The sequence below is a fragment of the Myotis yumanensis genome, unplaced genomic scaffold (assembly GCF_028538775.1).
Source record: "Myotis yumanensis isolate MYYU_CA2020_CCGP unplaced genomic scaffold, mMyoYum1.0.hap1 SCAF_7, whole genome shotgun sequence".
Taxonomy (NCBI): domain Eukaryota; kingdom Metazoa; phylum Chordata; class Mammalia; order Chiroptera; family Vespertilionidae; genus Myotis; species Myotis yumanensis.
The window spans coordinates 60,485,268-60,499,814 of NW_027223758.1; the positions used below are offsets into that span (position 1 = coordinate 60,485,268).

Consider the following 14,547-nt stretch of genomic DNA (forward strand, 5'->3'; position numbering starts at 1 on the left):
TCCACAAAATACCACATGCGGGAGCACGTACAGTGCGATTGAAACTTTGTGGCCCATGCGCAGAAGTCAGTTTTCGGCTTGGGCGAGTCTATTTTGAAGAAGTACTGTTGATATTTGGCTCTGTTGACTAATGAGTTTGCCGACCACTGCTCTAGGGGGTGGAGAGTTTGACCCACAACCATAATCTCAAAATTTTTATCTCATTGCCCTGTCTGTAGGAGAATAATAAGAAACCTGTTTGATCGGCTAAAGAAAGAACTAGAGGATTTTTCTTCCTGATCAGATACCCTTTGATGTAAAATACAGATTTTATTTCTGCCAGGTATGTTATAACAATGTAATGTTCAGAATCCAATATTTATACCATAAAATTGGAGAGGCGATCTGGAGACAAAGAACAAACCAAGAAAACCCCCACAAAAATAAAAAACTATGACCTTTATATACTATAAATAGAAAACATCTTCTATGATTATCATTTGATAGGAAAATAATCATTTTCAAAAATAAACACTATATAAACATATATAAAACAATCTATAAAATAAAAATATAGTCATCAAGTTAACTAGAAATTTCCCAAGCTACATGACCTACACTGCTCTGCAAACATACCATTACACTTAAACACACCAAACTCATGGGACAGGGGAGCAGAGCACTACAGTTACTGAGAGAGATTCACGGAATGTATCTTCAGATTAATCAGAATCTGCAGAACAGTGTTATAATTGGGAGGAATGGGACAAAGTCGCTGAAGGGAAAGGTGAAATCATATTAACCAACTTTCCACTTTGTAGAATCCCCTTTAGTATTTTCTTCAAATGGAAAGGATTCTACCCGCTCTTAAATGTGAGCAACCGTCACCATGATCATGAAACCAGGGGTCATAGCAATAGCCCCCATGCACAGCCTTTCCAAGCGTCTTCTACATGTCAGACTAAAATAAGCACACAACTAACAAATAGGAATGTGACTGCACTTCACGGGGGCCCACAAGACCCAGGGACCCAAAGGACAGCAGGTCTGTCTCGGGAGAAGGGACAAGACTTCACACAACAGACTGTCCATGACGGGCCAGGAAGAACAAAGTTCCCATCACAAAAAGTCAAACAAGGATAAAAAAAGGCCCTGTGAGTCAGGTGTAGGTAAACGCTGTATAATTTTCTGTCAAACACTCAAGTGACCCATAGGTTGACTTAAAATGCCAATACAAGTTATTTCTTAATATGCTCCGAGATCTTTGTCTAAGACGCTACCATCAGAAGTACCTTATTTCCAAGGTAGGCCTGCGGGGCTGCCCAGTAATACTTGGAAGTCAGCCGCTGCATGACCGCGGTGTTGTTGATGCTGATCTGATGACGCCCGCCCAGAGCGTCCTGCTGAGATGGGATCTTACGTGGACTGATCAAGTCGGTGATCAGCCAACCAGACATATCTTTCACCTTAAAAAAAGGATCCAAGAATTTTAGAATTTGAAGTAGAAATCGCCTTAGATTTAGCCCAGGCTAAAGCTAGTATGTCCACGTGAAGAGACCTGGAACACTTAAGTAGGGATGCAGTTTAACACACGGGGCCCATAGAAGTTCAGGACCTCTGACCCTTTTACTTGCCAAAGAGCCAGAAAACCTGAGTAGGAGTCACACGTCCTCAAAATCCAGATCAAGTGCAAGCAAATAGGTGAGCAAAGTTGTAAAGATCACATATATATTTTTTAGATTAAAAAATAGCAAAGAACTGAATAAATGCATTGAATAAATTGTCTTTGCTAACCATAACTTCTCCTTTGCTGTTGCCCCCTGCTTTTTAGCCAAATGCCGAAAAGTGTCTAAAAATAGCCTTCAGATCCCATCCTCCCAACTTGTCACCTACATAGAGATGACAAGTGATCACACATAGGAACTCACTTCCATTCTCAGGGATGGCTAAAAGTTTCTCCTCCCTGCCCCCAACTGCCCCATCCCTCACCATCCTGATGGCAGGTTAGGGAAGGAGGGAAAGGGGATTCAGTGAATAGCACCCCCATCCCCACCTGATGCTGAGTATAGATCTCCTGAGACGGGCATGGGGAGAAGAGGTGGTTACCATGGGTAAGTTCTCCCCTGCAGCTCCTCCCTAATCTCCTGCCATCACACTGTTCCCTGCTAGTCACAAATTGGTACTCCCCCTTGAACTCATCCCTCCAGAACTCGTTGCCAAAACAACTAGGGATCCTTTGCCTGCCCTCATCAACCCTGTGCCACCTGCTGCTGTTCCCACCCTCTCCAGCTTCTTTGAGCTGGAAAATTCTGCACGTCCCTATGTTCTGTGCTTCCTGGACTGAGACCTCTCAGTGTGCTGGGGGGGAGATCCCGATCCCACAACTGAATGCATTTCCCCACAGGAAAAATATTAAACACAATGCATTCTACAATACCTTAATATCCTATTGTTTTGAATAGAGACATGTATGTGGGGACAAACACATAACTAGGAAGACACTGTAGCAAGACTTTAGTAGTAGGCTGTCTTTGATTCATGCCCATTGTCATTCCAAATGAAGGAGAGAGGCATTACAGGGAAAAATCAGCCCTGTGGCTTCATAACACAACTTCTAGAGAGCTAGGGACACTTTTTTTTATCCTCACCCGATTATATGTTTATTCATTTCAGAGAAAGAGAGAGAGAAACATCAATTGATTCCTCCCATATGCGCCCCGACTGGGGATGGAACTCGCAACCTAGGTATGTGCTCTGACAGGGAATAGAACCGCAACCTTTTTGATGCATGGGACGATGCTCCTACCACCTGAGCCACTGGGGCAGGGCAGGGGGGTGCACTTATTAAGTCCCACTTCCTGGACGGTGCCCGCACCTGACTGATGGGCCAGGAAAGACTATCACAGACGTCGGAAACGCCAAAGCAGAAACACGCAGAGCAGCCCTGGGGGTTTCTTTCCTTCAAGTTATAAAATCCTGGCCTGCAGCGATCACAATTTTTCCCTTCGACATTTTCCTGCAAGTCAGAGTAAAAGATTAGCTTTTGAAACCAGTAGGTGGACAGAATAAAAATCACATTAACATAGTATTAAAAAGAGGTGTTTGATGATTCAGAAAAAATGTAAATAAAAACATGCTTAGAGTAATGTAAAGCCTGATGATGTCAATATTTCCAGAACAGATATTTTGAAATACCTGTCATTTGATTTTGCAGTCAAGAATGAGGCTAAGGCTCTTAGAGCAAGATCATTATATAGGGTGTCCCCAAAACTGTATACACACACTTTGAATAATTATAAAGGCATTGTTTATTAAAGTGCATTTCATTTTCAAAATTGAGATATCAGCTATTAAGGTGTGTGTACATTTTTGGATATCCTGTATATAAGTGGCACTTTTGTATTATTATTTTTTAATCTTCTAGCTTTGCTGATCTTTCAAATATTTTAATGTTATTTGGCTATGTGACGGTTTATCTTATTTATAAATGCTCAAGATGATTTCAGTCATATGACACATGTGCCTAAGACTCAGCTTACATGGAAATAAGCACATAAATTATAACTGAAAGTCCATAGAATTATAGGGGAAATGGTTATTGATATCAGATTGCCAAATAATATGCCTCCCCAGCCACCTGCCTTTAATGAATATTCTTAGAAATTTAGTGTTTTCCTGGTTCTCCTCCAAACATAAAACTGAAAAATAATGTCATATAAGAAGTAATAGCCAAGGCCTAAGAAATGCAGTATTTGGTTTCACCGGGGAAGTAACAGAAATTTCTCTGGAATATATACGGCCATTGCCCAGAGGCACCAAAAAAGAAACCCGGGTGCCCGTCTAAGTCCAAGGACACACCCTGTGGCCAACATACCGTCCCGCTTCTCAGGAAGGTGTGAAGAAAGTGGGGAGTTCTGCCTAGACCTTGCTGCTTTGCTCAGGAGCTGACCACCTGAGCCAATGGAATGTTTTCCTTTTCCTAGAAACCTCAAAGAAAACTCAGGGGCAGCTTTAACTCCACGTACCTTGCAGAGACAAGGCTCTGAGCACGGGTCCTCGTTCACGCTGCCAGCCGGACTGCAGTCACAGCGGACACAGGCTGGGTAACCCTTGTAGCCAAATTGGCAGCGATCACATTTTGCTCCTGTGTAACCTTCCTTGCATGGACATTGACCTGGCCATGTCCCTGGAAGAAAAGAGTGGCAATGACCCAACAGGCAGGGAAAAGATGTTTAAAGCAGCGTCAGCAAACCGTATCTGTACAAGGCCAGAGAGTAAATAGTTTAGGCTTTTTTGGCCAGAGTCTGCTGTACTCAGCTCTGCCATTTTTGCTTGAAAGCAGCTATAGATAATTTGTACACAGATGGGCCGAGCTCTCTTCCTATAAAAGTTTATTTACAAAAACAGGCACTGTCAGATATGCTCCATGGACACAGTTTGTCAACCCCTGGTTTAAAGAAAGAAAACAGAGATGAAAGCACAGAGTCTGCTGGGAATGTAAAATGGTACAGCAGTTTTGGAAAACCATTTGGGCATTTTTAAAAATGTTAAGCATAGCCCTCCCAGCATGGCTCAGTGGTTGAGCATCGACCTATGAACCAGAAGGTCACGGTTCGATTCCCAGTCAGGACACATGGCTGGGTTGCAGACTCGATCCCCAGTGGGGGACAGGGAAGTACAGGAGGCAGCCAATCAATGATTCTCTCTCATCACTGATGTTTTTATCTCTCTCCTTCTCCCTTCTTCTTTGAAATCAATAAAAATATATTTTTAGAAGTGTCAAGCATATAGTTACCATATGATCCAGCAATTCCACTCCTATGCATTTACCCAAGAAAAATAGAAACATACATCCACTGAAACACTGTGTGTCAATGTTTGAAGCAGCATTATTCGTAACAGCCAGAAAGTCTAAACAACCTAAATGTTCAACTGATGAATGGATATACAAAATGTGAAATATACATACAATAGAATATCTATCATTCAGCAATACAAAGGATTGGAGGGCTGATTTATGCTACAACATGGATGAACCTTGAAAACATTTGCTAAGTGAAAGAAGCCTGTCACAAAAAAACATATATTATATTGTTCTATGTATATGAAACATTCAGAATAAGCAAATCTATAGAGAGAAAGTAGGTCAGTGGTTGCCTAGGGCCAGGAGAAAGGGTGGAGGGAAATGGGGAATAGGTAAGGGTTTTTTATGGGGTGGTAAAAATGCACCAATATTGGACTGTGGTGATATCTGCACCCATGAATATGCTAAAAAACATACAAATGAAATAGGTATACTCTATTGTATGGCAATGAATTACATCACAGTATAAAGTTTGAGGGTTTGGGAGATTGTTTGTTTCTTAAGCACAGAGGCAGATGGTCAAGGGCAATAAGCACTCTCTTTGCTTTGAATGCCAGCCTTGAAACTTTCTGGTTCTGTACCCTCAGCCAAGTTTCTTAACTGCTCTGAGACTGTTTCCTTGACTGTAAAATGGGTTAAATGATTTCTATCTGTATGGTTGAAAGTTAAAAATGATATATATCTATTTTAAGTGAACCCAGTCAAGGGTAAATTATCATCGTCATCATCCTCTCATTAACAGGGCAGTTAAGAATCAATACAAATGTGTAATGGACCCTCCACATTGGCAGCAGGCCCCACAGTTGGCACTTCCTTTCCTGCAGGTCATTATCCACTTTACCTGCCAGGGACGGGGACTTTGATGGGGTCACAGAAGTCTTTGAACAGATGCAATCTATTTGGGAGACAGGTATTTCCATGCCCATTGGCCAGTTTTTTTGAAACAAAAAGAACACTGACACTTACAGAGTTCACTGGAGGATTTGCTTGCTTTGTGAGAGAGGTGTATAGCAACATTCCTGTGTCTTCCAAGAGCTAAATCAAGTGATTGCTATTTACTGTGTTCCACATATGACTTTAAATAAGCCTTATTTCTTCTTTCATCAAATGCCCAATTAACCTCTCAAATGGCATTTCATCACCTCAGCATTGCCAAATCCACACTCTATCTCAGTTCAATCATGATCCTGAATTTGCTTTATTCCTGTGGCCCTTAACCTTTAACCCTGCTTGGCATTGTACTACAAATGGACGTGTTTGTATAGAGTTTGCCTGTGAGCAGCAACCTTGATCAACTTGTTCAAGTATGTGTTCCTAGGTCCTAGAAAACTGCCTGACACACATTAGGTACTTGATAAATATTTGGTGAACAAAAGAATCAATAGGAAATCATATCACCAAATTACTACACAACAGTAATCGTTCTTTTAGGGGAAGAAATAGAATATTGGAAACTAATTATAATTATAAGAAATATTAATCATGCTCTGTTAACCATGATGGTTCTGTTCAGATTAGAGAAAGCACATTTTAACCTCACTGAGAGTTGTACTCCCTGGGACAGGAGAGCTAACATCGGAATGCAGTCCATCCTCCTTCCAAGAACTGCCTATCAGTATGGAAAGATTTACGACCTCATGGCCGAAACAATTTAGTCCAGGAGGCACCTGCTCTTTACAACCCCCTGCCCCTATTACCTGTAATCTGGTCCCAGGGCGCCCGGAGGCACCCACCCTCCTGCAACTGCAACTTTCCCCCTCCCCCAAGCCCGCATGACTTGTGCCTACTTTCCCATGCCTGCAATTCCTACTTCTCCACATAATCTTTGTCCTGCTATCCAATATAAGCAGCTGGCTTATGTTGGGGTGCAGAGCAGATTTGTGTGGATGACCTGCTGCTCTCCCATAATGCAAGCATTATTGGAATAAATGCTCATATATGATTCAACCCTGTCTCTGCTTAATTGGCTGAAGTAGTGACAGGCAGCCTGTACCCTTTTGTTGTTTGGTTACAGTTTCACTATGTATAAATCTTACACACACACACACACACACACACACACACACACAAAAGAAAGAAAAAAAGAAAGAAAAGCCCTGACTGGTTTGGCTCAGTGGATAGAGCGTCGGCCTGCGGACTGAGGGGTCCCAGGTTCGATTCTGGTCAAGGGCATGTACCTTGGTTGCGGGCACATCCCCAGTAGGGGGTGTGCAGGAGGCAGCTGATCGATGTTTCTCTCTCATCGATGTTTCTAACTCTCTATCCCTCTCCCTTCCTCTCTGTAAAAATCAATAAAATATATTTTTAAAAAAAGAAAGAAAGAAAAAAGAAATCAATTACAAGCACAACTTACCTCTGTGTAAGTCGGAATGGAGATCATCCTTAATACAGACAGAACTGAGGGACCCCAAAGGGTCACAGTCACAGGGATGGCAAGGGTTGTCTTCGTACGGAGACACCTGAAAGGTAGGGGTTCTCCTGGATTATTTTACTATAAATAATAGCAATAATATCAACAATAATATCAATGACAAAGTAACAATTTTTTATCCAGGATGTGACTAACACAATGATTTGTGTATTCGAGAGGTGCAGGTCTCAGGAAGATAAGGTGAACTCAAACTAGAAAGCCCAATCAGCTTTTTGATGGTGACAGCAGCTGGATTCATTAGCAGTGCCATCCTTTCCCTTTATCACTACAACCCACTGCCCTCCCCCGCCCCCTGCTGACTCTCAGAGTCATAGATAAGCATCACTTACATGTGCATCAGGTCACCTATGACCAGACCACCACAGTGATTCATGAGACAACTACATTTCAAGTCAATTGATGATCAACTGGGCACTTCCTATGGGCAAGATACTGGTACAGCTGCTTTAGTTACTGGCTGACTCTTTGCATTGACAGTATTATAAAACTCTGAGATTACATAGCCAAGGGGTCCCCAAATTCAAGTTGAAGAACAATAAGTGGACATCCTAATCTGAGCAAATAAACAGGACCGATAGAGTAGGAAATCTGTATCTGAAAAACACTACTGAGTATAAAAGAAATATTACAAAAGGAAATGAGTCTCCAAGACTGATGCTGACACTTGGGGAAGTCTCCTTTCCACTTTAAGAAGACAATGAAGCTCAGCTATGAAAAAAAAAAAATCTTACCTTGTGTGGTCTATAATATCCATTGATACAGGTTTCACAATTGATTCCCATGGTATTCTGCAGGCAATTTATGCAAACCCCTCCTCCTTTGTACTGTCCAGCAATATTCAAACTTTTCTTCTGATTTGCAACACTTTCATCATAGTAACAGTCTTTCGCTTTATTGTGGCAATTACATTCTAGAAGAATATTTTAGCATTGCAATATACATATATATATATATTCCTATATAAGTTTCTATGACTATAAATTAACTGAAAACTACAGAATAAATATTTTTGATGGCATATGGGCAATCTTATGCATAGCAATTGGAAATAGCTACCATAATTATAAATGTGCACTGTCGTTTGACCCATCAGTCTATCTCCTAGGATTATATCTTGCAGAAGTCCTTTCTCATTTCTCAATGACATATACAGGGGTAACCATGCACCATTGCTTTTGTTAACAAAAGACTGGTAATAATCAAAATACCCATGATAGCTGTTTTAATTATGTTACGTCCATATATAATGGAATTCAGTGCTGTTTTTAAAAACAGATGGAAAAAAATTAAAAATAATAAATTTTTAAAAATTAAATTAAAAAATATCTAGCATTTCATATTGCAAACATGGAAAGATTTTCATTCAAGATCTATTGTTAAGAATAAAAGCAATGCATTGAATGGCACTCATAGTATATCAGGTTCTGTGTATAAACTGTGTGAGGTGCAAGAATATATCAATATTGCTTTGTTTGCATAAAACTTTCAGGAATAACATACCAGGAAATAATAAAAAGTAGAAAGGATGGAGATAGAAAGTAATGCTTTTACTATATACTTTTATATATTGTTAGGTGTTAGAATCTTATGACTATATTGCCTATTTAAAAATTAAATCCAAATTAATAAAGGATACGCTCATCTCTGGGGAGGAGAATCTTAGATAAAATAACAAATCCATAAACATAAATTCAGGTTTCAATAAATAGTCCAAATTTTATAAAAGTAACCTGCAGATTTGGGAACTACTTAATTACCTAAAAGGAAATTATGTATTCATTATGAATATGGTTAAGTCGCCATAAACTTAAGCACACTAAGAAGGGAACACTGTTTACATTTTTCCAGTTCTCAGAGGACTTACCTTCACACATGTTACCCGAAGAAATGGTCCCAGGCCTCCAGGGCTGCTGGTGGTACCCAGGACAACACCTGCTGCAGCTCTCCCCACAGGTGTTATGCTCACATTGACACCGCAGTTTCTAGACAACAGGGATACAAAATGGCACCTGAAAACTTACCTGTATATTTTTCTTAAATTTATTTTAAGAGAAGTGTCTCACAGTCAAATACATAGCAAGGCTTTAGAATTGAGGATAGATGACTATACCAAAGCAAACTTTATATTTAAGAGCAAAATATACATACATGAGTGGGTTATAAAAAGAACGTGAAGAGGAATAAAGCAAAACTAAAATATGGGTTAATTAACAAAAGTTTTTCAAAAAAGAGACATTGACTTTAAGGGTTCGAAATCTCCTATTAAGAAGTTTCTTGAGGTTCATCTACATATTTTCAGCATCAATAAGAGAATAATCCTATTTAAGAGTTAAATTAATACAACAATTGGAAAAGAAATCAGAAGTGACTTCATGCAAGTTTAAAATAAGAAGAGAGATGTCATCTTATTCACTGAGTATTAGCTAAAATAGATCAACTTTATCTTGATTTTAGTACCACAAAAATTGGAAGAGGGAGAAAATGGGAGGAGGGGAATCCTCCTTTTAAAAGAATATAAACATAATGTATAACTGCACATGCTTTTCGCTTGCCTCTTTCAGGGAGAAGAGCTTCAAATTTCATAAGGTCACTGAATGGTACAGTTTTAAATAATTAAAATGGTAAATTCTATGTTATGTATATTTTATGACAAAATAGTATTAATTAGAAATATATTCTCCAAAGAAAGCAAAATAAAATTGTTGAAAAAATTGAAATTTTATGGTGACCTAACAACAACAAAAAATGAAACCAATTAAATTACCAGAAAATCCTTTTATACCTTCAGCATTTGCCTTGAATAAAAAAGCACAATGCAAACATTACAGCTATAACTTCTACTTTGATGTTTAAGCAAAATGAAATACTGGAACTCACCTTTGTAGTTTCATCCCATGGGCAGCTACTGGCATGGCCATAACAAATACACATTCCTCCAACAGAAATGTCTTTTATTGAATAGTAATACTAAGGAAAACAAAGTTACAAACAAAAATTAAAACCCATTAATTGCACTGAAAAGTAAAAGACAGTATTCCAACAAATATCCCAGTTGTTATTGATAATCTGAATTAGACACATATTTTAAAATATATCATGCACAAAGAATTTTTGTGTGCATTAAAATATATAATGTTCAATTAACTCATCAACAGAAACCAAAGAAGTTTAAGAGAATTTCTCAACTTGGTTGAATCTTAAACCAAGGCAGTCATTCAAAAGTCACACTACTGCCCTAGCTGGTTTGGCTCAGTGAATAGACCCTGCAGATTGAAGGGTGTCCGGTTGGGTTCCAGTCAAGGGCCCATGCCTGGATTGTGGGGCTCAACCCCCAGTAGGGGACGTGCAGGTAGGATTTATCCCATAAACAGTTAATTTAATACACAAAAATCAGTAAGTGTAAATCACCTGGTTTAAAGGTGGAATTTTAACAAAGCATATATAATGATCCTCAATAAAATAAGAAAAAGGCCAACCTAGGAGGAAAAGACCAACCAAAAAGAGTATATTTCTCTTAAACAAGATAAACTTCACAATGGTCAGGAGCTCTACCATGGACTTACTCGTCTTGTCACAATAGGATCGAGGTCCTTCAGGTCACGATGGCTGAGAGTCATCAGATCTGCATTGAGGGTTCGAATGCGTTGTAAGCGCAGACGGATGTACCGTGCAGAAGTAAATTCCAACAACTTGGGGGAAAGATCATCAGCGCTGGGTCTCCCGTTGATTAGTGATGTATGAATCTAAAGACATCAAAGTAAACAAATACCAGTTTTATGCATGCAAAAATATAGTCCTGGCTGTTTAATTTCAGGCCAAACTCTTTACAGATACTATCTAAAATCAAACCAAACAACTAGGTTTTTGCAGAAATCTAGCATTTGTTAACTACTTGTGAACATCATGGGCACAATAAGTCTTTAATTAATTTGAAGTTATCTAGTCCAGGTCTCAGAGATTGCTGGAAATCTTTTATCAGGGGCACCTCCCCAGTGTGCTGAGGGTATGGCAACATGTATCAGGAGGCTATGACTTCTCTGAAACAAATTCTAGATGCCGTGCATAGACCTGGGAGGGTGAGAGAAAGTGCCAGGAAGCTTTGTAATCCCCACTCTCTTAAAGAATCTCTGCCCTGCGTGCAGGGTCTGCTGCGGGGTTCCTGCTGTGCAGCGCACTTAGGAGAGCTTTTGCAGCTTCATTTAACCAGCCAGGTGCTAGGAAACAGTGGCTGGTTTGGGTTACACTCTGACTTTAATAAAGTATGTACAGTCCATGTGTGCTGAGCACCGAGCTGAAATACCACACCAGCCATCTCCAATCCTCAACACCACTGAAGAAAAAGAGACCTTCATGGAGAAAATCAAGAACCATATCTTTTAGAGGCATTTTAGCTCTCTCTTTAACATTTCACCAAATGTTCTTGCCCTGGTAATATGGGCAAGATGCTCTGAGAAGGATCTGATGTAGTTATTAAGTCAGAGCAACAACTGAGAAATCTCCTTGAAGGAAAGAAATCAATGCGGTGAAATGTACTGCGTATGAAATTAATCATCAGTCAACACTAGTCAATGATGTTAAGTACACCTAGACAGTTCCAGTAAAGTTCTTTGTAATCTTTACTAAGAGAGATTCATTTTGAGTGTTTTCTGTTAGCTCTTGTGATGGCTATGTTAACATTTGAGGTGGGGGTGGGGGAGTCCTGGTGTGGAACAGATATGACCGCAGTGGGCACAGTACCTCTCCATGCTCCAGTGGCACCAGCCTAGAATAATACGAGGTGCAGATCACTTCGTCATCCGCCCTGTATGTGGGCGGCCCCCGTCTTGGGGTTATATTGTAACGAGTCAAACACTCCGTGTCACTAACTGCATAATACTGCCAGGGACTGAACTTGGTGCCATCCAGGGAACGCTCCAAAATCCAGTTTCCTGGTCGAGGGGCATTAGCAGCCTTGATGATGACGTAGGCGACCTGAAAGACCTGGAAGAAAGACAATCTCAGTTAAGAAGCCGCGGCTCAAAAACCAAAGTTCTCTCGAGAGAACTGTTAAGCAATGATTGCCAACATCTCTAATGCTTAGGAGAATAGCTGCTTACGAGGGAGTATTAGTCAGAAATGTGACTTATGAATATTCTCCTGTAAACGCAAAAAATACAAATCAATTTGCATTATCATTAGTAGTGTTAATAATAATAGTGCTTGCTTTCTTGTTCCCAATATCTTTCTCCATCTGCATTCTGAAGGATAATAGTTGTATTATATTACATTAATAGTAGTGTTAAATATATTTTTCATAGTTATTTGGGGATAACACATCTGAATATGAGGGAAAAAAGTCAGTTCACTGCACATGTGTCCATTAGAATGGCTAACCTTGAAAGCACACAATGCCAAATACTGGCGAGGACGTGAAGCAACAGGAACTCCCATTCATTGCTGGTGGGAATGCAAAATGGTACGGCCACTTCAGAAGACAATTTGGTAGTTTCTTACAAAGCTAAACATAGTCTTACCATACAACCCAGGAGTTCCACTCTTTGGTATTTACCCAAATGAATAAAAAACTTCCATAAGTGAACAAATAAACCAAGTGTGACACATTCAAACAATGAAATATTCAGAGATAAAAAGAAATGAGCTCTCATACAACAAAAGGATGCAGAAGAACTTAAAATGCATATTGCTGAGTGCAAGTAGCCAATCTGAAAAGGCTACATACTGTATAATCCCAACCATATGACATTCTGGAAAAGGTAAAACTATCGAGACAATAAAAAGATCAGAGATTGCCAAGGGCTAATGGGGAAAGGGAAATGAATACAGAGAGCACAGGGCAGTGAAACAGTATGATACTGAAATGGTGGACACATGTCACTATCTACTTGTCAAAACCCATAGAATGTAGAACACAAAGAGTGAACCCTCATGTAAATTCTAGATTTATTTGATAATGATGTAATAGCATGGGCTCATCAATTGGGCCGATATTCCACACTAACAGAAAATGTGAATGGGGGACAGACGGAGAGGAGTGAGGGGGAATATGGGAACCTGTACTTCATGCTCATTTTACTGTAAACCTAAAAGTGCTATAAAAATAGTAAGGCCTATTAATTTAAAAATTAAAAATTAGAGAACAGAAGAGAAACAAACAGAGAAAGGGGGATTGAGATGACAACTAACAGCCTGAGGAAAGAGCCAGACAAACCTTGGATCTGGAAGGGACCGTTAAGATACCTAGCCATAATTCACAACCAGGCCCTGTTGGAGCACTTGCCGTGTCAGGAAATTCACTTGTTCCTAAGATGGTTCTTCTGTTTAATGAAAACTTCCTGTTAGAGGATCTGTTCTTGCATTGATTCAGGGTGCCCCATAAATTCTATGCTCTGGGGCTACAGAAAAGATGCTGACTCCACTTTTATGCAATTGTCCTTCAAACATTTGAATATAACTATCATATATCACCTCTAGAATGCAAAGTTTTCAGCATCAACATTTGATTTCCTCATTTAATAAGGCCCCATTGCCTAGTCATAATACTGTGGATACCATCTTATTTTGAAACATGGTTCTATATAATGAATTGAATACAAAACTTCAAATTCTCTGAATTGAGAAGCACATGGTGAAAATATTATGTCCCTTGTTTCAGTAACTCAGCCTTAGCAAGCATTCACTTTTGTGACAGTAAACTGGCATTAGTAACTCAAGTTTGGTTTTCACATTGATGCCCAAACTCACTGAAGGGAGAACTCCCTCATCTTTAGTCATCCCTGTCCAATGGCTTTGTCAATATTTTCATCATAAAAGTAAAACTCTATGAGCATGCGGGCCATGATTGTTCACACTGTCAAATAGGTTAAACCAGACTTTACAAAATGGAGGTGCCAAGTGGGACAGTGGGGTGACAACTCATTTGAGAGAGACAGAAGACAATGTCACTTACAAGTAAAATGAAACATATTTGCCTTCATTTTTTGTTTCACATTTGCAAATGGAAAGAACGAAGTGTTTACCTCATGCCTGCTAAGAATGAAGTGTTTACCTCTATGTGCACCATCTCACTTAGTCCCAGCAACCTCATGAGTTTCCAGTGCTTCTTCCCACTTCATATATTTGGAAAATGATGTACAGAGATGTTAAAAGACAGATTACTGAGTTGCAGGTGCCAGTAAGAAATAGATGGTCACTCTCCAGTCTTAGCCACCACACATATTCCAAAGAACTGTCCCCAAATGTCCACACACACCACACCTAAGGTTACTGAAGTTTC

General features: G+C 39.7%; 1 protein-coding gene across 1 annotated transcript in view; it reads right to left on the reverse strand.

The window, feature by feature from the left end:
* LAMA1 (laminin subunit alpha 1) overlaps window positions 1-14,547 on the reverse strand; it is a 155,728-nt gene that overhangs the window by 90,211 nt on the left and 50,970 nt on the right. Inside the window, exons 4-12 of the mRNA XM_070420638.1 lie at window positions 12,012-12,254; window positions 10,838-11,017; window positions 10,152-10,241; window positions 9,139-9,256; window positions 8,006-8,184; window positions 7,197-7,302; window positions 4,005-4,165; window positions 2,855-2,995; window positions 1,272-1,445 (exon numbers count right to left, since the gene is read on the reverse strand). Of these exons, the coding sequence (XP_070276739.1) occupies window positions 1,272-1,445; window positions 2,855-2,995; window positions 4,005-4,165; window positions 7,197-7,302; window positions 8,006-8,184; window positions 9,139-9,256; window positions 10,152-10,241; window positions 10,838-11,017; window positions 12,012-12,254 (1,392 nt within the window). The remainder of the gene's footprint in view (window positions 1-1,271; window positions 1,446-2,854; window positions 2,996-4,004; window positions 4,166-7,196; window positions 7,303-8,005; window positions 8,185-9,138; window positions 9,257-10,151; window positions 10,242-10,837; window positions 11,018-12,011; window positions 12,255-14,547) is intronic.